The 27323-nt window shown below is 39.9% G+C and overlaps 2 protein-coding genes across 2 annotated transcripts in view; one reads left to right on the top strand and one right to left on the bottom strand.

Annotated features, from left to right (window-relative positions):
• Positions 1 to 3515, top strand: part of PPTC7 (PTC7 protein phosphatase homolog (S. cerevisiae)) — a 45231-nt gene extending 41716 nt beyond the window's left edge. The window contains exons 4-6 of the mRNA XM_006865418.1: positions 403 to 526; positions 2091 to 2220; positions 3457 to 3515. Of these exons, the coding sequence (XP_006865480.1) occupies positions 403 to 526; positions 2091 to 2220; positions 3457 to 3515 (313 nt within the window). The remainder of the gene's footprint in view (positions 1 to 402; positions 527 to 2090; positions 2221 to 3456) is intronic.
• Positions 3516 to 10307: 6792 nt separating this feature from the next.
• The window catches only part of RAD9B (RAD9 homolog B (S. pombe)), a 33219-nt gene continuing 16203 nt past the window's right edge, over positions 10308 to 27323 (bottom strand). The window contains exons 6-11 of the mRNA XM_006865494.1: positions 25191 to 25297; positions 22464 to 22570; positions 22309 to 22373; positions 20848 to 20970; positions 16361 to 16607; positions 10308 to 10430 (exon numbers count right to left, since the gene is read on the bottom strand). Of these exons, the coding sequence (XP_006865556.1) occupies positions 10308 to 10430; positions 16361 to 16607; positions 20848 to 20970; positions 22309 to 22373; positions 22464 to 22570; positions 25191 to 25297 (772 nt within the window). The remainder of the gene's footprint in view (positions 10431 to 16360; positions 16608 to 20847; positions 20971 to 22308; positions 22374 to 22463; positions 22571 to 25190; positions 25298 to 27323) is intronic.

The raw sequence follows: 27323 nt of genomic DNA, 5'->3' as shown, positions 1-27323 counted from the left end.
CTGTATATAGGGTTTCTGAGGCTGTAAATCTTTATGGAAGCAGAAAGCCTCATCTTCCTCCCACAGAACCACTGGTAGTTTCAAACCATTGACCTTGGTTAGTAGCCTGACTCGTAACCACTACGCTACCAGAGCTCCTTCAGTGTTTCTTGGTAGGTGTCTTTTAGGCCTTTGAAGGTTTAGAATCTTTCAAAGTTTAGAATATGAACCTAAAAACTTAATCTGAAAGTGACTGTTTTTTTATGATCTCCTCCATTCTTTATCATCATCTCCACTAATATCAATGACTTTCTCCCTAAGGAAATCTCACAACATTGTGCAGAGTGCCAGTAGGAAACTTTGAACGGTATGTGTCTCTCCAATGGTTTTCTTAACTCTGTTTTTGCCCTGTCCTTGCCACAGCCCGGATGCCGCTGATAGCACATCTTTTGATGTCCAGTTAGGAGATATTATCCTGACGGCCACAGATGGACTCTTTGACAACATGCCCGATTACATGATCCTTCAGGAGCTAAAAAAGTTAAAGGTAATTAACTCAAGGATTAATTAACCCTTGGAAGCAGACTTGACCATCTCCAGGTGGCTGAATTTTATTGACTCCATTGCACTGCCCATTGTGGACTATTTTGTGAACTTTGGCGAAACAATAATAGTGCCAATCTTTTAAGTACTTGTAAATGAAAATATTCATAATGGGAGAACTTGGGATCAGAAAAGAGGCCTGTCTTACACGCATGTAGTAGGGTGAAAGAGGCCTGTCATACACGCATGTAATAGGGTGAAAAAGGTGAGAAAAGTTCAGATGAGGACAGCTTTTGTTTTATTTTTCTTTATATTTTAATATGATGCTGGCTACTTGTTTCCGTTTCTCCTTTAATTCCTATAACAAACTCAGCAGGTGTTGATGCTGAGAAAGACAGGAAATAGCTACATCAGAGCCACCCAAGTGCAGCAGGCAGTCCAGAGCCTTGATGGGATCTGAGCTGTCACCAGTCGTGAAACCATCCAGCCTTGTCCCACACAGAGAGTGAAAGGAAGTGAAAACCAGTCTCTCCATATTCTCTCGTCTTTGTAAAAATAGAAACTCTGGAAAAAAATTCATCTCATACTGCTGACAGTATGATTTGGGACAGGTTTCTGAAACTTTTACTAAGCAATTTTTCTTGCCTGTAAAATGGGAGATAATGAAGATCATCCTATTTTACAAGATTGTAGTAAGTAAGAATTATCTGAGACTGTGCAGATGAAATTCTCAGCTCTGCTTGGTGTGGAGTGTTCAGTAACTGTTAGTTGCTTTTCGTGTAGTAGGCACTGTGCTATGCATATTAACAGAGTGGTAAGCAGAAAGGACATGGCCTCTGCCCTCATGGAGCTTATACTCAAGTGGGAAGAAAAGCACAACCGAGAACTACCTACGTTACATATGCTGGTGGTCAGTAAGGAGTAGTCACATCAAGGAGGACAAAGGGTTCCAGAATGCAGGTGGGGCTTGGCCGTACTGGGCCTCTTTCAGGAGGTGATTTGAAGCCTAGGCCTGTGTTACTGATACTGAAACTATTTAGAACCACAGAATATTAGAGCCAAAATGGATCCATTTAACAGATGAGGAATGGAAGCCAACAAGGATAAAGGTATAGGTTCGAAACACAGCTAGACAGGAATTTTCTGTTGTAATAGCAAATTTAAAAGGTACTTTCAGTCGGTCAGCTGTCAGCTTTTAATAGGAGGGCTGACTGTGGTTGGCAGAATGTATATTCCCAAGCAGGGAATACTTTTGAGATAATCATTGAAATGCTGTCAGTTCTGTATTTTCATTTTAGCAAAAATGAAAATTCATATCAGAGTCCAAAGCCACCCCTAGCAAAGACTTTTCTGATTGATACCTTGTGTAGGCAGCTCTGGTGAGCTCATTTCTTTTCAGTCAAGGTATAACCTTTTAAAAGTTTTCTTAAACAAGAATAGAACTTACATGATGGAAAGTATGGTTAGATAAACGTTACTGCCTTAAAAAGTCATATTTGTAAGAAGCCTATTTGCATGCAGAAATCATGAGGCATTACGGTAAAAATAACTCCCTCATCCTTTCTTAGAATTCCAATTATGAGAGTATACAGCAGACTGCAAGAAGCATTGCTGAGCAAGCTCACGAGCTGGCCTATGACCCAAATTATATGTCACCTTTTGCACAGTTTGCCTGTGACAACGGATTGAATGTGAGAGGTAAGCATTCTTTGGGAAGGTCCTGGGGACTAATGGAGGACATGTTATTAGTGGAATGGGAGCATCTAGGTAGTAGGATGTGAGGTGAGCTAGACTAGACTGTTAGGTGAGACTGTCGGTGTTCTATCCCAGCCTCCCAGTTGTAGTCTGTGGCTTTGAGCAAGGTCAGCAGGCCTTAACCCCAGAGGCCAAGAGCAAAGCATGTCATCATTCTTTCCCACAGAGGATGTCCTTCAGAAATGGACTTCATTGGCTGCATTGGCAGGCGGAACCTGAAGCCCTTTATTGTCACCACTGCACTGCTTGGACTTGAGCCCAAAAAGCCTCCAAACTCTGCCTGGAAGGCCTAAACATTCCTCACAGTTTAACATTCTGCCCTTCATGTGTCTGATATTTCACTTCTCCCTTCCTCCTGGTTTTGTGGGACTCCTTGAGAGTGTTTGCCTGCCAAATTGCCACAGCAGATTTTGTTAAGGGAAGCAAAGTTAAACTCTCCTTGACTGAAGAGTCCTCTGAGCAAGATGTAACTGGGAGCAGGCCAATTGCTCAGTCTAAGAACTGGGGTGGTCATGTTGGTGGTAACATGTCAGAGTTAGAATAGTTCAATTTCTTGTAAAGCATTTCTTAACCTTGTGTAATTGTTAAAATTGAAAGAAGCATATGCCATAGCTGTCTTGCAGATCAGAATACAAGCTTAGTCCTAGTTTCAAAACATTGGATATGTTTGTCCTAATTAGGATTGTGTGTAGAAATTTGTATCTTTCTCATTAGATAGAATTTATCTTCTCTAGACATAGTCTTTTTAAACAGAGATTGATATAAATAGAATGTAGTAGTTAGCACTTTAACAAAGCTTTGCTTAAAAAGGAACAGAAAAGATATTTTTAAAGCTTCCATTAAATTACATGTAATTTCTTGTTTGTTTTGTATGTGTGTGTAACTCTTAATCAGTTTGTATGCGTGTGCTTGTGTGTTTTCATTATTCCTTTTTGCTACTAGGGTATATTGGCAAACCAAGTCTGCCTGAAGTACAAGCCTTGGTCTCCTAATATTTGCTGTGCTTTATGCAATTGATGTCATGTTACACAGGTTATTTGAACTGCAACCACCTCTAGTGCTCGTTTCCTATGCATGATACGTGCTATATGCAAAACGTAGGTACTGAGGTGTACCTCTTTGGTCTACCTCTTGGTTGACTGTTCCTTTTACAGTTTATTACTCCATTTCCATTTTTAGGTGGAAAACCAGATGACATCACTGTCCTCCTTTCAATTGTGGCTGAATATACGGACTAACTCGTCTAGATGTCAATTGTTGCCTTTCCTTTCACCATCCCAAAGTCTTCCCTGCCGAGTGCTGGCCCTGCAGGCAAGACTACGTTTCTTTACCACTGATCTCAATGGGCAATGATAGGAGCTTTTGGCCTGTCTTTTTGAGACTCCATTGAGATCTTTGTCGAAAACCACTACTGTCATTCACTAGCTCGTATCTGCCCACAGCAATTTAAGAGAATCAAGATGTGAAGATTGGCCTTCATTTCTCCTTGTTCTTTTCCCTAACAGGATGGAAATTTTCAAAGTCAAGATGGCCGTTACCTTTCAAAAGTAGTTGAAGTGTTAAAAAAAAAAAGTAATGTTGGTATAGTGAATTCAAAATTACTTTGTGTAAAATTTTTTAAATCTAACAAATCATATATTCTGATACATCTTCTAGAAACATGCATAATTCATCCAAAATGTTTCATGTGTAGTACACAGCCATTAGTCTGTTATGATGATTGAGTGTGGCTTTGTGTTTTTATTATAAATGCCTCTGGTTTTTCAGGGGTTATAATTCTGCTTTCAAACATTGCTCTGGGTCACGAAATCTTGATAGCAGAAGCTTTATTTTTTGTTGTTGTTAGAAATTAGTGGAAATTTTTCATTTCAGTTCTGTGGATGCGTATGTGTCATGCTTTTTAAAAGATGCTTAATTGTGCTCCTGTGATTAAGTTTTGACTGTTTGATTAGTCCAAATCACATGCTGGTGGCCTGTCTACAGAAGGGGTGAGGGAGATTCCTTACCACATTTTTTTAATGAAATAATTACTGAAGGTTGTAAAATTCCTCAAAGCCTAGAAATTTAATGTTATGGCTGAAATTTTTTCCAGCTGTTCTGGTATGCCCTCCCGACCCCCATCCCCACCCTGCCCTTGTCCTGGTACGGAAGCTGTAGGCCTGCAGGCCTGTTGGGTTGAATGAACAGCTGTGACATTGGATTTTGGTGGCTTTTGATGGTCCTGCTATCCCTAGTCTACTCTCGGGCCTTTATCAGTAGCCTCACTTTGTCTAGAGCATGCACCAAATTCCGTGCACCACGTGGAAGAGCACTGTGTGCGGCGGCAGCAGCACAAACGTCCACAAATAAAACTAGCAATGATCTGATATTTGCAATTACCCTAATCAGACATGTAGGGGTTTCTGATTCAAGCTTAATAATGTTTACAGTTTCGGAATAGCCATTTTACAGTGTCCAGTTTCTGTAGAAAACTACCCCGCATTCAGTTTTCTTGTTATCTGCAAGCTCAAACTTATTTTAAAGGTTTGTGTACAAGTTGACTGCTGTAAAGATATATATTTTTGGGTCAGTTTTTTCCTTCATTAACTTGGTGGTAGAGAAATATATATACTTAGAATCCCTTAAATTAAAGCCATGTTTTATATATAAGTCAGGTAATATTGGTGTATAGATGAGAATGCAGTTAAACCTGTTTAAGAATCGACTTGAGAATATAAAACGTCTTTTTCTCTAAAGGCGATGCTTAGCCCTGGGTTGATTGCATCGAAGCTTATGTGTGAGTTACCTCGACTGGTTTGTGAATTTCTACTGTATATTGGAGTAACTGTCAAGCTTTTGTTTTATTTAAAGTTGTTTAACATGTACCATGTACATGTCATTACTATATTTCAATGCATCATGCTTGTAACAGGCATTTCATTTATAATAAGAATGAGTTATTCATTTGTAAGCCGTTCAGTAATTTATCTACTATTCCTAAATTGGCATAATGTTAGCTATCTATTTTGAATCACCTTAAATTACATGTCAGAATGCCTTAACTACCCTAACTTGACAAAACAAGGATTCTTTGCTGGAGAAGATAGGGGGTGGGAGGGAGATAGAGGGAGACTTGGTTTAAATAGTGAAAAATTGTAGTGCAATGATAAAACACGGAAGAGTGAGTGGCAAGTGGCGGGATATTATTTTGCACAAGTTGTTTGCAGTCTCTGTATGTTTAAAAGTAAAGGAAGTTGCATCCAGAAGGGTTTTGTTGCGAGGATATATTTATACTTAGGCTGACAACTTAAGTTCTTTTGTTTGGGGGTTTTCAAAATTCTTTCTGGTCAGAGGTACGTAGCCTTTTGATCTGGAGATAAATATATATATTTATTTTTTGCATTAATTTTCCAATGCCTACACTTAATTCCTGGAAAAAGCAGGGCTGGTCAAGTTGGTTTCTCTCTGCTCTCATTTAACTCATCAGACACAATCGTTGTAAATTGATGGTTTGACGCAACTCATTTAACAAACTTTGAGAAATGGTTGTTAGAAATTGACAGTGTGATCCCAGTGATGTTGAAAATAGTGGGCCAAGAATTGCATTTCATAGGGGAATTGACTTTGGACCTGGCCTGTAGGTTAGTGACATAAAATATTTTCTCTTTTCTTCTCTGCCCTGTCTGTTTTATGTCCTGCACTTCATTCTGTGACGGCCAGAGGTTGGCTGGAGTGCTCCTGGATGAGCACCTCCCCTCCACTCTCAGTGGTCATAGGCTGCTGGACCCATTCTAGAATTCCAGGTCACAGGGGGCCTAGCCTTTGGGGAGGTAACTATACTAACCATTTGGTGGGTCTGGTTCTGCACCTGATGTGTGTGTATATTCTATTTTAAATCAAGCAGTGTAAACACACACACACACACATTTGCCTCATGTAATAGACTTTTATAACAAAAAAGAAAATTTGGATTTCTAATTTACATATGGCAAATTATTTATCCCTCTCTGGATGCACCAAAGACCAGTAAAGTTTATAGCTTTGCCATCTATATTTATAAAGCAATACTGTATTATAAAAATCAATATTTTTATCACATGCTTGAAATTTTTATTTTGTTCTGTTTTAAAATGTGCACTGTAAACATATCAGAACCTTTCTTTCTTCCTATGAACTTAAATAAGCTGCCTGCGCACACACACATACACACAAATAAAAAAAAAAAAATTTTTTTTTTTTTTTTTTAAACTAAACGGAGATGCAGTAGAGTCCATGGGCTCTTGAAAACAAATAAAAATGAATAGGGAAAAACAAGTTATTTGTCCTGAACTACTGTACTTTCAGCAGTAATTAATAAGTAGTAAATCACAGAAGAATCCATTCCAGGTGTGCGTGTTTGGGGGTTTGGGCTGTATCTAGATTAGAAACTAGATTTCAAGCTTTGCATGCTGGGAGAGAGTTTTCTATCAGCTGCTTTTATTCTGAATAGAACAGTAGCCCAGAGAAGGACACTGCTTTCAGAACCACCAGCCTACCACACCAAGAAAGAGGGCAGAGATTATGGGAGTTTCCTGAGTCCGTTTTGATGTTTTGGGAATTGTAAACAAGATTGGCTAGAACTGTAAATGTACTTCGAGATGTGTCCATGGTTCTTTGTCACCTTATACTGGCTATATCTTTGGTAGAAGCTACAGCATCCAATTTCCCTGGAAACTGGATACACATTTTTGCATTTAACAAATTTTACTATATCAAAACACCAAGATTTGTTTATAAAATGAAACTGAACAAAAAGCATTTATTAAAAATAAACGAATATACAACATAACCGGTCCTCTGCAAATTTGTACCTCTCTCTCAAAAACCATGTCCACATCTAAATTTTAACTATTACTTCTGGTAGCTTGTGTCAGGTGGCCAAACAATGAAGCAAATTTGAATCTGTATGTAGTAATGAGCTGCTCTTTCCTGTTGAGACTATCATTATTTTGTCTTACCCAAGATGCAATTATCTGAATTGGATGTCTGAAATATAACTTATGCAGGAATAGTTCTGTAAATACATTTAAATAAGCTGTAAAGATATTTAATAAATATAGTATTTATACTAATCTGTGTGTCCTTTAATTTGAATTGTAGATAAAAATAGAATATCATCATATCAGATCCAAGCCCTATACATTGTTTGTTGGTCTCCTTCAAGTCCTCATTTCCAAGCCTCCTAGTGACTGTACTTTATAGCTGTCATTTTCTAACTGCTAGTGTCAGAACAAGAAGTTTCTCTCTCCCTTTGCTCTTTCACCAGCTGGTTTACTATATAACTTTTGTTGTTAAGTGCTGTCAAGTTGGTTCCGACTCATAGCCACCCTGTGTATAGAAGAACAAAGCACTGCCCGGTCCTGCTCCATCCTAATTGTTGCTGTTGATGTTGCCACTAAGCCAGTCCATCTCACTGGGGGTCCCCCTCTTTATTGCTGTCATTCCACTATACGAAGCATGATATCCTTCTCTAGGGACTGGTCCTTCCTGATAATATATACAAAGTATGAGGGACGAAGGCTAGCCATCTTGGCTTCTAAGGAGCACTCTGGTTGTACTTTTTCCAACATAGATTTATTTGTTCTGGTACCTTTAACTATCTTCTCTAACACCGTAACTCAAATGCATCAATTCTTCTACAGGCTTCCTTATTCACTGTCCAACTTTCACATGCATGTAAGGATACTGAAAATACCTATGACCTTAGCTTCTTCAAAAGTACATCAACAAGGACTTAAAACAACTGTACCTTCCAAATGGTATCGAGTGAACCAAAGAAAAACCTGGTGGCCTTTAAATTGAACACACTCTATCAGAATTCTGAAATCTGCATTGTATACAATTTAACTGTATTAATTATCTTTTACAGACCATAATAGCATTCAGCCATTCCTCATTATGATGCCTTTGTGCCCTCAGTTCCCCTATTTTACTGCTGTATGTCAGATAATACAGACAAAAACTTTGAACCAGAAACTTCAACAAAGAGACCAGTTTTCTGTATAGTCCTCTTCATCTGTTAATAGAATTCCAGGGTTCATCAGTGTAAGCAAAACATAAATGCATAGCCCACAATGTGAAAGGGCTAAATTAGAATTTCGTGGGCATTGCCAGTTTACACAAAAAGCCCATTTTCATTCACTGAAGAACATCTTGGTATGAACTTGAGTTTTTATTAGGTTATTGTGGGTAGCTGTGAGTCATGACTAAGCTACCAGAGCCAAATTTGTTGTGGTTTTAGTTAGAACTCTGTGCACATTTCTAAAAGCATACTAATCCACTCAGGCACCTTTGTTTATGAATTTCTCATCAAGTCAAAAGCACAATTGCTTGCCAGTGAACATTTCCTTGTGATTTGATGGTTTCAAAGACTTAACAATGAGATGTCGCAGATGTATGTTAGGTTATAATTGACTCTAAACAGAAGTGGGGGAAGGTGAGGTACACATGTACAGTTGTTGTTGTTGTTATGTGCCATCGAGTCGGTTCCGACCCATAGCAACCCTGTATAGGGTTTCCGAGGGTGTAAATCTTTACGGGAGTAGAAAGCCTCATCTTTCTCCCGCGGTGCAGCTGGTAGTTTCGAACCGCTGACCTTAAGGTTCGCAGCCCAATTCGTAACCACTACGCTACCAGAGCTCCTTACATGTACAGTAAGACATTATATAACACGTTCTTTGTGCCAGATTTTTTTTTGTCTGTTTTTTTGCAGGTAAGAAGCTAATTCTTTGTTGTTGTTAAGTGCCGTCGAGTCGGTTCCGACCCATAGCGACCCTGAACAGGGTTTCCGAAGCTGTAAATCTTTCTCCCACGGAGCAGCTGGTAGGTTCAAACTGCTGACTTTGCGATTCGCACCCCGATTCGTAACCACTACACTACCAGAGCTCCTTAAGCTAATTCTTAGAGGGGTAAAAAGAAGAGACAGCCATCTTCCACCTCATTCCAATCCAAACTCTGTTCTCTTACAGGTGGAGGTTGCTGCTCTATGTCAGATAATACAGACAAAAAAACCTTTGGCATCACTTCCATTCAATTCTTTTCTGTATCACAGTGGGAAAAAATTATATGAAAGTATAAAACAATTTGTTTGTTTTTACTGTGAACTGAGTGGTAGTTTACATGGGAGAACATCAGTTTTACACTCATCCTATCGTATTTAGTTTCATTGCAGTGATTACAATCCTCTCCATGCATCATCATTCAGCAGCATTTGTTTCCATTCCCTCTGGTTTTATTTATTTATTTATTTTTAGATGTACACCTAAGCACTCAGGAATATATAACCATTCAAAAAACCACAGGGAAAAGGAAAAACAATTTACTATGAAATAATAAAGTTTTACTCTACAATGGAACTTCAAAACGTTCGTAGAAAAATTACATTTTTCTGTGAACTTTCCGAAGTCTTCTTTCTCATGCATAAAAAGACTCCAAAATGAAGGGAGTGATTATGCATTCAAAAATTTTAACCTCTCTCCCTACCAGATGTTAACTTTATCAACAAATCTTAACAAAATATAAGAAGCAATGGACAAAAAACCAGTATGACATTACATGAGAAAGTCGCATAGCTTTTTTATTTCTGAGCTCAACAAAGCTCACATTTGCAATCGAATAAAATATGTCTACTAATCACAAAAATGTATTTCCAGCTATATTGAAGCACTCCAAATAATTGACTGATTAAAAGTTAGATACCTTCATCAAACTGACAGAAGATGTGAAAAGCTGTAGTGTGAAGCCGGCACTGAACTGAAGAACTCAAATGGGTTTTTTCCTTGCATAGCTAACTTTGGAGCCTCCCGAGTAGCATGGATTTAAGGTGAATTACATACACTTGACAAGCAGTTATTTCTAGATAAGGTAGATCTAGATGCCATTTGAAGATCCAAAGCCCGTTTTCCACTCTCACACAAGTCCAAGACAACATGTACTAAGTATAAATGTGTGTTTGAACTACAACTGAGCCCGTGGTAATGGCTTTGGGGCCATCTCAGTAGCCATGACTAATGTTAAAGAATAGAGAAACTGCTGTCATTCATGTCCTCCTGACTGTCATTTGCCAGCCTGTCGGAAGGACCATTGAAGTGTTCTTGCTGATCAGAAGAAACGGCTCCAAAGAACATGGAAGAAAACTGGAGAAAAAGAAAGCAACTGTTGATTTCAAATATAAAACCAGTTGCCATAGAATCTATTCCGACTCACGGTGACTCTCCTCCCTGTGTATCAGAACATAATCTGTGCTCCAGAGGTTTTTAATGGCAAATTTTTCTGAAGTACATTGTTAGAACTTTCTTTGAAGGAGCCTCGGGGTAGACTTTTGAACTGTCAACATTTTGGTTAGTAGCCAAGAGTTAACCATTTACACTACACAGGGATTCCAAGTGAAAGTACTCATTAAGTCCCCCAAATGACAAACCCCTTTTCAGAAATTTGACCAGTGTGGTCTCCACTTCTTTGGTGGTGGTTCATGAATACCTGAACCCTACCTTACTGGTCCTAAAAAAACTACACACCCTGACTTCCAACGCACAAGACATCCTTTTCAGCTTGGGACCAATGATCTCTTCTGCTTCTAACACCTCTATTTGAGTCATGTCACAGGGTGCTGGGAAAAGACTTGGTGATGGACTTCCATAAAGATTACAGCCTAGAAAATCTCATGGGGAGCAGTTCCATTCTGTCACATGGGGTTGCTATGAGTCAGAATTGACTCAATGGCTCCTAACAACAACCGCATGTAACTCAGTGTTCTTATCTGAAAAACAGTTGTACTACTCGAACCTGTCGTGAAAATGCTTTGAAAACAAATGCCATACAACTGTTACTTGGTCTTAAGGTATGATGGTGAGGAACAAGAGCCACTCTTGAAATGCTTAGAAGTATTTACTTGGTTTTTAAAACAAAATGTGTTCAAAGATAGGTATTTATTTTCTGTTCTGTTTTAAAAAATAATGGGGGCTGGATGGAAATTGAGACAGGAGATCTCTGAGACAATCCTGGGTAGATCTTCCCAAGAGACTATTGAAAGAAACGGCCCTATCAACACGTGGATTTTAGCTCAGTGAGACTCTTTTTGGATTTCCAACTTCTAGAATTGTAACATAGGAAGTGTGTGTTTTACAAGCCACTAAGGTTTCTCTGCTATTCATAAGATTTTCAGTGACTAAATATTCGGAAGTAGTTCATCACTCCTTCTTCCTAAGGTGCGCCTGACCCAAGCCATGATATTTTCAATAACCTCATATGCATGTGAAAGCTGGACAGTGAATAAGGAAGACCATAGAAGAATTGATGCATTTGAGTTATGGTGTTGGAGGAGAATATTGAAAGGAGTGCCATGGGCTGCCAAAAGAACCGATAGATCTGTTTTAGAAGAAGAGCAGCCAGAATGCTCCTTGGAGGTCAAGATGGCCAAACTTTGTCTCTCATACTTGGGACATATTGTCAGGAGGGACCAGTTGCTACAGAAGGACATCATGTTTGGTAGGTTAGATGGTCAGAGATAAAGAGGAAGACCCCCAACGAGATGGATTGGCCAGGTGGCAGCATCGATGGACTCAAGCGTGTCAACAGTGAGGTTGGCCCAGGATTGGGCAGTGTTTCGTTGTGCTGCTGTGCATAAGATTGCTGTGGGTCAGTACTGACTTGATGGCACCTAACAACAACAACAGCAGCAAGTTTAAGGTAACTTGTTATAGCAGTAGGGAAGTAGAACACTGACCCTGATCTCACCCAGAAGTGTAATCTCAATTACTTCTAGTCTTTTCCAACGTCAAGTTCCTAGGCCTGGAAATGATCTAAAATAGCATCTATTGCTGTTGAATGTATATCATCATGTGCAAAATGGCTCTTAATGTTTACGGTACTCTATTAAGAGTATGGGGCTCTGGTAGCGTAGTGATTACGAATCAGGCTGTGAACCTTAAGTACGTAGTTTGAAACTACCAGCTGTTCCGCAGGACAATGATAAGGCTTTCTGTTCCCATAAAGATTTACAGCCTTGGAAACAGGGTCGCTATGAGTCAGAACTGACTACGGCACATAACCACCACCATTAAACTAGAATGGAGTCCTGGTGTGGCACTGTACAATAAGCCCTGGACCACAAGGTCGATTTGAACTGCAAGGTTGGCAGTTCAAATCTACCAGCCATTCGTTGGAAACTATACAGAGTCACTATGTGTTGGAACCAACTCAAAGGCACTAAACAACAGCATTAGACTAGAAGGAGCACTGGTAATAGAGTGATTGGAGTGCTTGTCTGATAACTGAAAGGTTGGCTGTTCAAACCCACCAGCCACTCTGGTGGAAAGATGTGGCAATCTGTCGACATAAAGATGACAGCCTCAGAAACCCAATGTGGCAGTTCTACTCAGTCCTGTGGAGCGGCTCTAAGTTGGAATCAATGTGAGAGCAACAGAGTGTATATGAGATGAGAACGCTTCAGTTTACTTTGGTCTTTGAAGTCTGCCTTGAATGTTTTGGGCTTAGAGTAAATGCTGCCTTCCCTTGTCCCACCTTCTCTTCATCCTTTAAATCTTGCCTGGCTGGATAATTGAGGCCTTTCCTAGTGTCTTAACAATCTTCCAGTGAAGAAAACTTATAAACATTCATGCAGTTGGGAATTAGCCTCAAATCCAATGTGGACTGGGTCAGAAAATAAGTAATGATAAAATAATTTATAATCTACATATTTTCCCATCTCACTGGCCTTGAGAATGGCTTGTCACTACTTCTTTACACGTCATTGAAAACCTACAATAGAAAAAGTCCCTGGTGGTTATTGTTTGTTATTAAGTGCCAGCAAGTTGTTTCTGACTCACAGCAGGCCAGTATAGGGTTTCCAAGGAGCAGTTGGCGAGTTGACACCACCAACTTTGCAGTTCAAACTGACCTTGCAGTTCAGTACTTGTTCTACAGTGCCACACCAGGGCTCCAGTTACTGTTTAGAACACAGTAATAGTCTATCAGAAATTCACTTTGAAAACCCCCTTCCCCAAAACTGATTTTCTTTTTGGAATTTTATTGATATCACTACAAGGATTTAAAAATCTTTCAGAGGGTCCCAAATCCTGTGTCCAATACTAGCTAGGCTATACAGTAGAAATCCAGAGATGAGTAAGACAGCCTACAGTCTACAGAACGGAGTTTTGGTGATGAGGATAAACAAAGTGCTTTGACTAAAATGAGAAGTTTCAGAAAGCTAAATGTCATTGGAGCTGGGCATTTAAGAGTGGACAGGAGAGGATGCAAACTGGTGAAGTGCTTCTGGAGGGAAACTTAGTAGCTCCTAAAAACCTGATGTGTCCACTGACCAACCTTTAAAAACCCACTTCCCTGAATATGAAAAATACATATACATAAGGTTATTCAGTACAGCAGGATTTGTACTTGCAGAATTCTGGTGCTGTAGGACCGCAAGGCCAGTTTGAATTGCAAACTCAGTGGTTCAAGTTCACCAGCCTCTCCTCAGAAACCCTATACAGGGTCACCATGAGTCAGAACTGACTGGCAGTTGACAACAACAATATATATATATATGGAGCTCTGGTAGCGTAGTGGTTATGAGTCGGGCTGCTAACCTTAAGGTTAGAAGTTTGAAACCACTAACCATTCTGCAGGAGAAAGATGAGAGTTTCTGCTCCTGTAAAGATTTACAGGCTCAGAAACTCTATGCAGGGTCGCTATGGGTCAGCGTATAACGTATATATAAAGTGGTTGAGTTAACAATGGCATATTTGCTTGTAGAGAACGCTGCATCAGTTTAAAAAGAGAGATGATTTCCAGTATATGCTGTTAAGTGCCAAGAGGAAAGCAGCAGATCGTATTTATAGTGTGAGAAAGATGGCATGTGCGTCATATAATTGGTACTGAAGAAATAAGAGCAATGAGCTAAATAATACGTGCATTTTACCAGCCACATTCTGTTCATGAAACCTTTATGCAGCATGTTGTTGTTAAATGCCATTGAGTTGGTTCCGACTCATAGTGATCCTGTATAGGGTTTCTGAAGAGCAACTGGTATGTTTGAACTGCCGATCTTGTGGTTCGCAGTCGAGTGCTGATCCACAGCGCCACACCAGAAATCCAGTCAGACTTTTCTCCACTTCAGATGGACTCGACACCCTCCTCCATCAAAAAGTAAGAAAATTCTACTACAAGAACAAGCAAGTTGTTTGCCTGGGAGCCATCAAGACAAGCAATCAAATCCCTTCAGGACAAACCCCCCTCCAAGACTTAAATTCAAAGGGAACACATGAGCAGGCATGTAAATTTGCTGGTGACCATGTTGACCTGGAGATGAGACAGTGAGGAGGAAGGCGTGGTTGGTCCGAAGTGTGGCAAGACCTGGGGTCTCCTGAACCCATGGACAAGGACATAGCCACAGAGGGCTAGAGCTGAGAGTGAAGCATCCAATTGATATTAAGTGAGAGGTGATGCACAAAAACACCCAAATTTCAAATAGTACCCACTTGATCTAGCCTCAATGGCTTGAGAATCAGAACATGACTAGAGGAAGATTTAAAAAAACAATGTTTGATAAAGGAAACAAATTGCTACAATTTTATGAACTTGATCTATACTTTTGGATGTAGAGCTCAAAATACCAACTGAGAGGGAAGGAATCTTCATATCTGTATACAGGGTAAAAAGGGACAGGCAACTTAGACATTGGCTACCTAAAATGAGGGGGCGATAAAGGCAGTTTAGTTTAAGAGGGTATGGGGGAAAGTACAGTCCCCACCGAATAGTTTTCATATTGTCTAGATGGGTCTGGTAAAAAGAGATGGGGATAAGATTTTTATGATTCAATAGTGAGAAATTACTATCATGACTATTTGCAACTGTCACAACTATAAAGGTGAAGTTTTGTAACAAAAATCGGGGAGTAGTTAATCTTACAGTAGAGAAACAGAAAACCCTAGGACCATCAAGAGATAAGAGCACATGCAGAGTGCAGGACCCAATCCAGAGAAGCAGCAACACCAGAGATGGAAACAAATGAAGACATGGAGAGAGGGAGCAGCTGAAGACTATGGACTCATAGAAACAGAGGGACTGGGTGCTGGTGGCCAAGAGGCAGGCTTACAAGAATGTCCCCTATGATTGTTTAAATTATTATATATTCCTGAGTGTTTCTGTGTACATACTCCCCGCCCTCCAAAATAAACAAAAAATAAAACAGGGAATGGAAGAAAATTATTTAATAAAGGAAACGAGTGTAATTTGCTACAGTTTTATAAACTTGACCTATACTTATGGATGTAGTATCTCAAAATACCAACTAGAGGGAAGGAGTCTTCACATCAAACATCAATCCTATCCCCTCTGTATACAGGGTTGATAAGGATAGGCAACTTAGACATTGGCTACCTAAAATGAAGGGGCGATAAAAGCATGAAGTGACTGGCTTACAAGTTTTCAAGAAGGAGTTTAGTTTCAGAGGGTGCAGGGGAAGGTAGAGTCCCCACTGAATATCTTTCATCTTGTCTAGACAGGACTGGTGAAAAGAGATGGAGAAAAGATTCGTATGATTCAATAGTGAGTAACTGATATCATGACTAATTGCGACTGACACAATTGTAAAGGGAGAAGTTTTGTAACAAAAATGGGGGAGTAGTTAATCTTACAGTCCACAGTCCAGAACAGAGGACCCTAGGACCATCAAGGGAGAAGAGCCCAACCAGAATGTGGGACCCTATCCAGAAAAGCAGCAACATGAGGCAGACAAGAGGACATGGAGAGAGAGCAGCTGAGGATTCTAGACTCATGGAAAGAGAGGGACTGCATGCTGATGGCCAGGAGGCAGGCTTGCAGAATGTGCCCTTAGGTTGTTTAAATGATTATATATATTACTGAGTGTTTCTATATACATCCCCCGTACCCCCCGCCCAAAAAAAAAAAAAAAACAGAGGGAATGGAAGCAAATTAAAAAAAAAAAAAGTAAGAAAATTTACTTTTCAGGTTACTGGAGGTGGTCTATGCAGGGAGATGAGAAGAGGACACAGATGCTAAGAATTCTTGACTTAGACGTAATCCCATCTCAACATTTTCCTTTTACCTTCTTGAGGTAAGGGGGCCCTGGTGCCCCTTCCATGTTGCTGACACTACTTTCCGGAACTTCACTGATGTCTGCATCTGCTCTTTTCATTTTAGGGCTGCCACGACTCTGCCATGCAGGGTTGTTAACGGGAGCCTCAGTAGGATGGGGATGGGGCCTTTTGGCTGCTACTTTTCTTGCGATGCATTCGGGGGCCTTGTTGGTCCCGTTTTTTCTAGCCTGTGCATTTTTCCAGGTTACGTCTGACCTGAGGGATGAGCAGGAATTAAGTAAATGAACTGTTTGCTCTGGAACCTATTTTCAGTCTAACAAGTGATCAATGTGCAATGACAGTGGTGGTGCTGGTACGGAGAAGGGACTAAAATAACATGGAACATTATTAAAAGATAAGACTTACATATGTAATCACTTAAAAATTCTCTCAATAGAGAGATTCCAGTTTTTCATTCAAGCAAGCCATATGCATGATACAATATAACAAGAGGAAAGTTGGCAGAAGAATAATGGAGACAGGGGAAGACCCAGAGAGAAGTGCAAAAGTTAAAGACAACAGAGGTAAATACTGTTACATACATCATCCTGCAATAACAGTGGTCTATGAATCCATGGATACATGGTCTATGAATGAATATAGGAGGAAGATTAAGAGTATACCCACAAATAAACCAATGTTTGATAGGATATTTGCCTATGGGTATTTACCTTGGATGCAAACATATACATGAATGTGGTGGAGCATACAGGGGGCAAAATGATGAAAACTTAGACAATAACAAACACCTTGAAGGCATTAGTTGCTGTGCTTGGGGTCTAAGGACCATAGTTTCAGGGAACACCATGGTCAATTGACATCACATAATCCACAAAGATAATGTCTACATTCTTCTTTGGTGAGTTAACTACTGGGATCTTAAAAGATCATGAGCAGCCATCTAAGGTGCAACTGCTGGCCTCACCTTGTCCAAGGAAAGAAGAGAGATAAAAACTTAAAACTTTACAATTAGTCCAGAGGACTAATGGAGCACATGAACATAAGTCTCTACCCCCCCAGAAACCAGAAGAACTTGATGGTGCCCAGCTACCACTACCAACTGCTCTGAAAGGGATCACAATTAGAATATCATGAAGAAAGCGGGAGAAAATATGGAATAAAACTCAAAAATAATAAAGACCAAGCTTACTGGTCAGATAGGGAGACTGGTAGAACCCCTAGACCATGGCCTTTGGCCACCCTTCAGGTCTGGAACTGATCTCACCCCTATGGATCAATTTTCATCCAAACAATACATAGGTCTATGGGGGGACAACAACACTAGTGAGGTACACACACCATACAATGATCAGCCAGTCAAGCTCAAAAGAGCAGCCTTTACCTAAGAATACCATTCAGAAGGGAAAGAAAGAAGGAGGAATGGGAAATAATACACAGACAGGAAGTGGGGTAAGTGATATTACATTGACAGGACTGCCATATCAGTGAGATGAAACAAAGTGTAAGATTTGTTGGATAGAAAATCTATTGTATGAACCTTCATTCAAGTCACAACATATATATTTTTTTAATATTTGGACATTTTACTGCTTAGGAGGTTCAATTAGGTTCAGGAGTCCTGGTGTGGCACTGCAGGATAAGCACTGGACTACTAAATGCAAGATCGATGGTTCAAACCCACCAGCCACTCCTTGGAAACCATATACAGAGTTGCTATGAGTCAGAACAGACTCGATGGAACTTAACAACAATAAATCAGGTTCAACATTGGTATATTTTTATAACTAAAATTAGTATTTAGCCAATAGGCATATTACAGTAATAAGGATGTAAAAGACAAAAATCTATCAACTTTTTATGGTGGCGGTGGTAGTTTTGTGCCTTGGAGTCAGTTCTGACTCATAGCAACCCTGCATAGGGTTTATGAGGCTAAAAATCTTTATGGGAGCAGGAAGCCTCATCTTTTAACTGCAGAACCACTGATAGTTTTACATTGTGGACCTTTAGGCCAGCAGCCTAACTCATAACCACTATACTACCAGAGTGGGAGAAAATATAGAATAAAACTCAAAATAATAAGGACCAGGCTTACTGGTTAGAGAGAGACTAGTGGAACCCCGAGTCTATATGCCCTAGTCACTTTTTAGGTCTGGAACTGCACTCATTCCTATGCCTTAGTTTTCAGCCATACAACAGACAAGTCTACAAGAGAAACAATAACACTAGGGAGGTCCACAGTCCTTAGCATAATCAGCCATATGAGTTTACTCAAGGACCAAGTTCAGAATGGTTATGGAGGAAGGAGGACTGGAGATGGCAGATACAAGGAAACTGGGTACATGATATCACATTGTACGAATTGCAATCGAGATTACATGACACAAAGTGCGTATGAATTGTTGAGTGGAAACCACATTTGCTCTGGAAACCTTCACCCAATTCACAATAAAAAGTTAAAATAACGGGTGCGGTGTGGATGAACAAGGAAGATAGGGGAAGACTTAGGGACATTTGCATGGGCTAAATGGGACAGAGGTAAATAGTGATGTATACTCAATCTTGGAACAATGGGGGTTCTGTGATAAAGGGATCGAGACAGAGTCTGAATGAGTAAAACGGGAAATAACATTAAGGTGCTTGACTGTCTTGTGGATATTGGTTTCCCCTGCCTAGTACTATAAAATAGACATTTAAGTGGAATAGAAAGGAATATTGGAAAATATGATTGCAGAAAGCTTGTAAACCTGTCTTTAGCCTATAACTGATTAGGTTAGCTAAAAGGGGTACTAGAATTTGCCTAGTGAAACAGCCTTCTTCTTAAGCCTTTGTAGAGTATGAGGCCTTAGGTAGAATCCTGAGCCCCATCCAGAATCTTCTGTGGTGGGACATTCCCATTTGAAAAGATATGCATACCAACTCATAGTGGCTAGAACAGAAGCTATTTCTTGAAATACCAGCTGGGGGTAAAAATCAGACTGTTTGGTGCTACAAGAACAAGCAAGCTGTTTGCCTGCTGTTTGCCATCATGACAAGAAAAGCCAGTTCATCAGGGTAGATCGCCTTCCAAGACAAACTCAAGAGAATACACAAGCAGGACTGTAAGCTCGCCTTGGGCTACTTGTGAGTGGAAATGGGTGAACTGCAGCAATGAAGACATGAGTTGAGTTCGACCATGTTCCATAGACATGTGTCAACCTTGAGATGAGAGAGAGAAGAGGAAGGCTGGCTGTTCTGAAGTTTAGGGAAACTTGGTAACTCCCAAGCCCATGGACAATGATCTAACCACTGGGGTGAGAGCTGAGAGTGGAGTGGCCAGCTGATCAGAAGCAGGGGGGAGACAAGCAAGAACACCCAGACTTGTAGATGGTACCCACTGACCTAGCTTGGATGGCTTGCTAATCAAAACTTGACTAGAGGAAGAGTAAGAAGTTTGATACAGAAAGCAAGCATAAATTGCTACCATTCAATGTATGGATGTATTTGCTTATAGATGTGGTTGCTCAAAATTCCAACCAAGAGGGAAGAATTCTTTATATCAAGGATCAAGCCTGTCCCCTCAGTACATAGAGTTGATAAGGATGGGCAACTTAGACATTGGCTACCAAAAATGGGGGACTATAAAGGCACAAAGTAGCTGGCTTACAAGCTTTCAAGAGTGTGCTTAGTTTCAGAATGAGGGGGGTAAAGTACAATCCTCACTGAGTAGTTTTCCTCTTGTCCAGATGGGTCTGGTAAAAGGGGATAGGAGAGGATGGGGATAGGATTGTTTTGATTCAAATGGTGAGTGATTGTTATCATGACTAACTGTGATTGTCACAACTGTAAAGGTAGAAGATGTGAAACAAAAAGGGGAAGTCATTAATCTTTCAATCCAGGAAAAGAGGATCCTAGGACCATCAAGAGGGAAGAGCATGAGCAGAGCATGGGTTCCTAACCAGAAAAGCAGGGACAGCAAAAGCAATGGCAATAGAGAGAGAGTAGCTGAGGACTCTAGACCCATGGAATGAGAAAGGCTATGTGCCTGCAGACAGGAGGCTGGTTTACAAAATGTACCCTTTGGTCGTTTAAATTAATATATACTTTCTGTGTGTTTTGTGTACATAAAAAAATAAATAAATAAATAGAGGTGAATACTGTTAACTTATGGTGTATGGAGGGGATTGTAGCCATTGCAATGAAACAAAATATGATTGATTGAGTGTAAAACTGATGATCTGCCCAGTAAACTATCATTTAATTCACAGTAAAAGCTTTAAAATAAATAAATAAATAAGAACTACAATTTGGAATTGTTAAATTTTGGTTTGAAGAGAAAAGGCAAGATTTATGACAGTTCTATTCTCGTTAAATCTTAAGCATAGCTTTTCCTGATCCAGTCAAATTTCTGATGGTCCAATGTTCTATTCCTTGACTGTTTCCTACATGAAGTCCACTGAAGTACTTCAGAATAAGACTGGCCAATGACTTTTCCCCAACCATGAAAACATGGCCTTACCTTTTTAGATTTTGTGAAAGACACAGAGACTGTGGCGAAGATGTCCTGCTTGGTACGTCGACTAATGTAGCCAAAATAAAGTTGGCTTCCAGTAACATGTCATCAATACTTAGAGCCACAGGTCTACAAAGGCAAAGTCAGAGCAAAAATAACACTCATTTTCTAATGGATATTAGAAAAAAATTAGAAAATGACATTAATTTTGGAGTTAAAAAAAAAAAAAAAAAAAAGACTTTCGTCTTTTCACAAATTAATACAGTCCTAAGGAGTCCTGGTGTGGCACTGTGGGTTAATGCGCGAGACTGCAAAGCTGTTTGAACTGCGAGGTTGGCAGTTCAAGCTCACCAGCTGCTCCTCAGAAGCCCTATCTATACAGGGTCGCTGTGGGTTGGAACCGACTCGATGGCACTTAACAACAAGAGTTGGAATCCTGTTATGGTGTTACAGGATAAGCACTGGATTGCTAACTGCAAGACTGGTGGTTCAAACCTCACCAGCTACTACTTGGAAACCCTATACACAATTAGTATGAATCAGGAACTGATACAATGGCACTTAACAACAAGAATTGGAAGGACTCTTAGAAATCATCATATCTAATTTTACAAGGCACATTTTAACCCAATCTCACTTGAAATTTAGCTGTGATATAGCACATAATGTCACAGTTTTCTAGAGATTTAATTTGTTTAAGCCACATGTCATCTTCTAAGTAGGCAATTTATTCAGCACCATGTCAAATTTGTAAATGTTTTTATTCTGCAGAAGAGGCCTTTCTCAGTCAAGTAGGCTAATGCGTTGGACTGCAAAGTCTGTTGAACTGCAAAGTCAGTTTGAACCACAAGGTCAGTGGTTCAAGCTTACCAGCTGCTCCTTGGAAACCCTATACAGGGTCGCTATGGGTCGGAACCGACTTGACAGCACTTAACAGCAAGTATTTATAATACAACTGGATCATTTGAAAACAATTCACACTTCAAAGATTCTATAAGTTTCCTAGCAGTACATATCAAACTGAAAATTTTAAGAATGCTATATAGCATTGTTGTTGTTAAGGGCCATCGAGTCAGTTCCGACCCATAACGACCCTGTATAGGGTTTCCAAGGAACTGCTGGTGAGTTTGAACCGTCAACCTTGTGGTTCAAACCAATTTTGCAATCCAGTGCATTAACCCATAGTGCCACAACATACTTGGGGGCTTCAAAAGTTTACGGAAAACAGAAAAAGAGATACTGGGATTTCCACACAAACTTTTTTTGAAGACCCCTCATATATAACAGGAGTCTTGGTATAGAGCTGCAGGATAAGCACAAGACTGCTAACCGCTAGGTCAGCAGATCAAACCCACTAACCAACCGTATGTAGGGTCGCTATGAGTCACAACTGTGACTCGATGGTACTTAACAATAATAACATATACAACAAAAGAAAATAAACTCAGAAAAGTTTCCAAGACCTACTTTCCAGGAAAATCAAAATAAACGGATATAGGAGCATGTATAGCTTCTGAAAACATTAGCATTCCCTGAAAGAGGAAAACAAGAAAGATGCTTGAAATCTTTATAAGCTACCAGTGAAAATCTGAATTTTAATTTGATGCAATTATTGTGTTTACCTTCAGTTCTTTGACACAAAATGTTACCTCAGTTTCAACTCCAATTTGAAAGAAATCAAACTCATCTGGGCCAACAAACATCTCACTGTACACAGAATTAGTCAAATCTGTTAAATATTATAGAAAGACAAGGAATAAAATGTGTTCCATAGATAATTGTTTACATTTTCATACTAAAGTATAACCTTAAGTGGTAGGTTAAACATTATCTACAAATTCTTTGACATTCTTTCAGTGCATGGTTCTGGGTGGGCTCAGACCAGTAAGATATGGCAAAGCGACCTTGGACCAGTTTCTGGGCTCTGAAGAGACTGGCAACTTCCACTTCCTGTCTCTTGGAATACTAATTCTTGGAACTCAGGCTCCTTGCTGTATGAAGTCCAAGTTAAATGACAAGGACCCATACACATATATGTGGGTACTCTCTGGTTGACAGCCCAGCTGGGATCCAGCCTATAACCACCAGCTTCAAGTACCAGCCATGTCAGTACGCTATATTGGGCATCTTCAAATAACTCCAGCCCAGCCACTAAATTCAGCTGTGTGATATACTCCAAGTACAAACTGTCCAGCTGAGCCCCATCAATCCACAGAACCATGAGATTACTGATATTCTTGTTTTAAGCCAGTATATTTTGGAGAGGTTTATTACAAAGCAAGAACTAGAATACCACAAAAACTAATTCACTCTAATTTAGATAACATGCATTGATAGCTTTTGGAGTCCTGGTGTGGTGCTGTAGGATAAACACTCGACCACAAGGTCGGTTTGAACCGCATGGCCGGCAGTTCAAACACACCAGTTGCTCCTCAGAAACCCTATACAGGGTCACTATGAGTCGGAACTGACTCGATGGCATGTCACAACAACACAGTTTATATTCACATATAATAAATATTGGCACCTATGTATTTCATTATATTCCTTATTTAAAAAAAAAATAAACAAAATCAGTAGACTGTACCATACTTGAAAGTGACTTTCAAAATTAAACTTAAATTGTTTTTATTGTAATATAATCTATATTATAAAAATCATTTTTAGACCTTTTTAAAAATGGAAATAAATGTATGTAACATGAAATCCACCATTTTAACCATTTTGAACTGTACAAGTCATGGTTTTTGAGTATATTCAGTATATTAGTTGTGCCACTATCATCATCTAATTCCAAAACATTTCATCACCCCAAAAAGAAACTCCAAATCCATTAACAGTCACTCCTCAGGCTCCTAGCCCCTAGCCACTGCTAACTGATTTTTTAGTTTCTTTTCTCTTTTGTTTATGAATTGGATGATGGTTTATAGAGCTGATCAATTTTCCATTTAGTTATTCCTACACATTTTGTGTCATCTCATTGACTGCAATCCCACTTCCTCCTTGTGTTTCCTTGTTTCTATCCTTCCTTCTTTCCTAATCCTCCTGAGTTTTGTCCTTGGGCAAATGTTGCTCTTTTGAGCTCAAATATTTGATTATTCTAATTATCACCCGGTGTTATTTCCGCCCCCTCTATTTTTGGCTGAAAATTGAAGCATGGGGATGAGTTCATTTCTAGACCTGAAGGGTGACAATAGCCACAGTGTCAGTGGTTCCACCAGTTTTTGGTCAACCCATAAGCCTGGGCTTTTTCCTCCCACTCTCTGCATTTTCCTCCCACTCTATGCAGGACCTTCAGAGCAGTTGGTAGTGGTAGCTGGGCACCATCTAGTTCTTCTGGTCTCAGGGTCCTAGAGACTGATTAGTACATTGGACTAACTGTTTCCATGCATCTTCGATTGTCATCACTTTTCTTTCCTCCAGACAAAGAGACACCAATAGTAGTACCTTAGAAAGCCATTATGAGCGTTAAAAATGATGTGGTATATGTGGGTGATGGGGAAGGCAAGATAAAAAACAGGGAGGTTAGCAGAAGAAAGATGAAACCAGTGGGAGACACAGGAAGGAATGCAAGAGTTAAAGTGAATAGAGGTAAACACTATGAGATTTGTTAATAAGAGCAAGTGCCTTTTTAAATGTAACCACTTGGAACGGCACCTGGCACATCCTAAGCACTACAAAAGTCATCTAAACCAACTTAAGCCCTGGTTCTACTGGTTTCTCATTTGAAAATAACACAGTTCCTTCTTTTACATCCTTCCTGTAGAGCTATCACTGAATAGAAAAAGTTCAGAGTTGCCAACAGTTTCTTGTGCAAAAAGGACCCTACCAAAGTTTGTTGATCCCCAAACTCTTGATTTACCTGTGCCTTAGTTTTAACATTGTATCTAGACAACTCTTGGGAGAGCTGATTTCAGGAGCATACTTTCTGCCTGTGTTTGCACCTGGATGAACGTCTACATCTAGAATTCAGTTCTTTTTCTTCAGTGGTCAAAAATCCTATCAATTAGATTGCTAGCCTGTTAATGTTTTGTTTTTGTTTTTTAGTGCGAAACACAAAGAGAAGTAGACAAAAGATTAGAAGCAGACCTTAAAACCTTAACTCCAAATTTACCTTCCTCAGCAACCAGTCTAATTTTCAAACAACCCAAATTTGAAAAGCAAGCATTTTCATTACTGATGTGTTCCATTTTCTCTATCTATTCATTTTTTTAAATTTTATTTTTTACATCTTACTGCTTTGTAGACAATAATAAATACCAGGCCAGGAATACTTACTCGATGGTTAGTAATCAAGGAAGCAGTATGTTATCAAATACCAAACCATGACACAAAGACAGCATCCTTACCCATTGACTCCCCACTGGAACTCTTGAGGCAAACCTTTAGGGGAGTAACAGCCAGAGTAACTTCCTCTTGATTTGATGTAAAAAGAACAATGGCTTCTGCAAGCAGTCTATGAAATGTAATGAAAAGTATTAACTTGCTTTGAAAAAAAGCATGCAGAAAGACAGAATGCTGGTAATTAGGACTCAAATCTTTAGTCTGGAAAGAAATAGGTTAGTTGTTCGGGGTTTAGAAAACTGTGCCTATCTTCTTACCTGTGAACGGCTATATTTTTAGCATATTTGTAAATGATAACCTCATTTGAAGGTCAGGGGAAGAGCAAAATACAAAAGACATGGGAAAGCAGTATGACCAAAACACCAGATTAAAATGACTTTAATTCCGTGTTTTGGTATGCCTGATATATTTTGAAAAAATTGCCCTGGGAGACCATATTCCAAATAAATAAATAAATAACAGAAAACAAACTGTTTAAATGGACCCAGTTATGCGGTGGAGGTTTCTCAGAAGTCTGCTGTCTATCTGCTCTTTTCCTTCATTACTTGTCCTAGATTATTAACTTTTAAGGTTCTCTTCACATCCTCAACACTCTTTCTTAGGGGCTCCCTTTTCTTTTTTAACACCTTTATTGATATATAAGAGTCCTGGTCTGGTGCTGTAGGATAAGAACTGTACTGGTAACTACAAGGTTGGTGGTTCAAATCCACCAGCTGTTCCTCAGAAACCCTATATAGGGTAGCTATGAATCAGAACCGACTCCACGGCACTTAACAACAACAACTGATCTATAATTCATATGGCTGTACAATTCACTGACTTAAACTTTGATTTGCATTTCCCACCAACCACTCCTAGGGAACCCTACATAGGGTCACTGTAAGTTAGAATTGATTTGACAGCACTTATCAACAAAGACTAATGAGGAATCCTGGTATGGCATTGTAAAATAAGAACTGGACCACAAGGTCGGTTTGAATTGAGAAGTTGACGGTTCAAACTCACCACCCACTCCTTGAGAAACCCTATACAGGGTTGCTATGAGTTGAAACTGACTCGACGGCATTATACAACAATGACTAATGAAAGACACCCTGGTGGTGCCGTGGTTAAGTTCTCAGCGGCTAACTGAAAGGTTGCCAGTTCAAATCCACCAGCTGCTCCACAGAAGAAAGAAGTGGAAGCCTATTTCTATAACTATCACAGCCTTGGACCCCCTATGAAGCCATTCTACTCTGTCCTACGCGATTGCTGTGAGTCAGAATCAATTCAAAGGCAACAGGTTTCATTTAATGACACAGGATGTTGAACATCTTTTCATGTGCTTCATGGTTCTTTTCATATCTTCTTTGGAGCATATCTATTCAAATCCTATTTTTTCTCTTTATTATTGACTTCTGAATTCTGGGCTTCTTTGGAAATTGAGGTGTTGTTAGATAAAAAATGAGATTCTTAAGAGTTTATGTCATCCTGTTGTTAGTTTGGTGCCAGACATTAGCCTCGCAGTGTTTCTTGATGCCAAAATGTCAGGAACACACCTACCAAACTCATCTGGGAACATTTCCATGTTGAGGGGAAAGTGTTGTGTGTCACAAGATACGAGAGGTAACTGGATGAGACTCTTCAAGACAAACAACTTTAAATCAGGGCAAATATCTATCATGGAGGGCGGCGGCTAAACGATGTGCGAAAACTGCGCAGACCTGGTGGAGGTGTTCAATGAAACCCAGACCACGGAACGGCGGGGTGAGAGGTGTCTGGAGACCAGGTGGATGGGGAGATGCTGCCTAGCGGGAAGAAACTGCAGGGGCCAGCCAGGCTGTCCTACTTATCCCGGAAGCGAGAGCACCTTCCTAGCCTAACCGTTGGATCCTGGCTTTCAGGCGGGGTCAACCAACTTAGAGACCCACAAGTGAAGCCCAAAGCGTCTCACTACAACCCAGTGGCCCCTGCTGCACTTCTGCCTCTTGATTGACATCCAAGGACAGAAATCCCCCCTTTGAGCCAGACTTAAGGGGCCCTAGCACAAGGAGATTCCTATTTAACAGCAACCACGCAACCGCCACTCGTCTGTCTGTCATGCTGTGGTGGTTTGAATTGCTGTGATTCTGAGGGCTATGCCACCGGTATTTTAAATA

Source organism: Chrysochloris asiatica, unplaced genomic scaffold (assembly GCF_000296735.1).
Source record: "Chrysochloris asiatica unplaced genomic scaffold, ChrAsi1.0 scaffold00078, whole genome shotgun sequence".
Taxonomy (NCBI): domain Eukaryota; kingdom Metazoa; phylum Chordata; class Mammalia; order Afrosoricida; family Chrysochloridae; genus Chrysochloris; species Chrysochloris asiatica.
The sequence above is the reverse complement of the archived record's forward strand: the minus strand, read 5'-3'. Positions and strand labels throughout refer to the sequence as shown.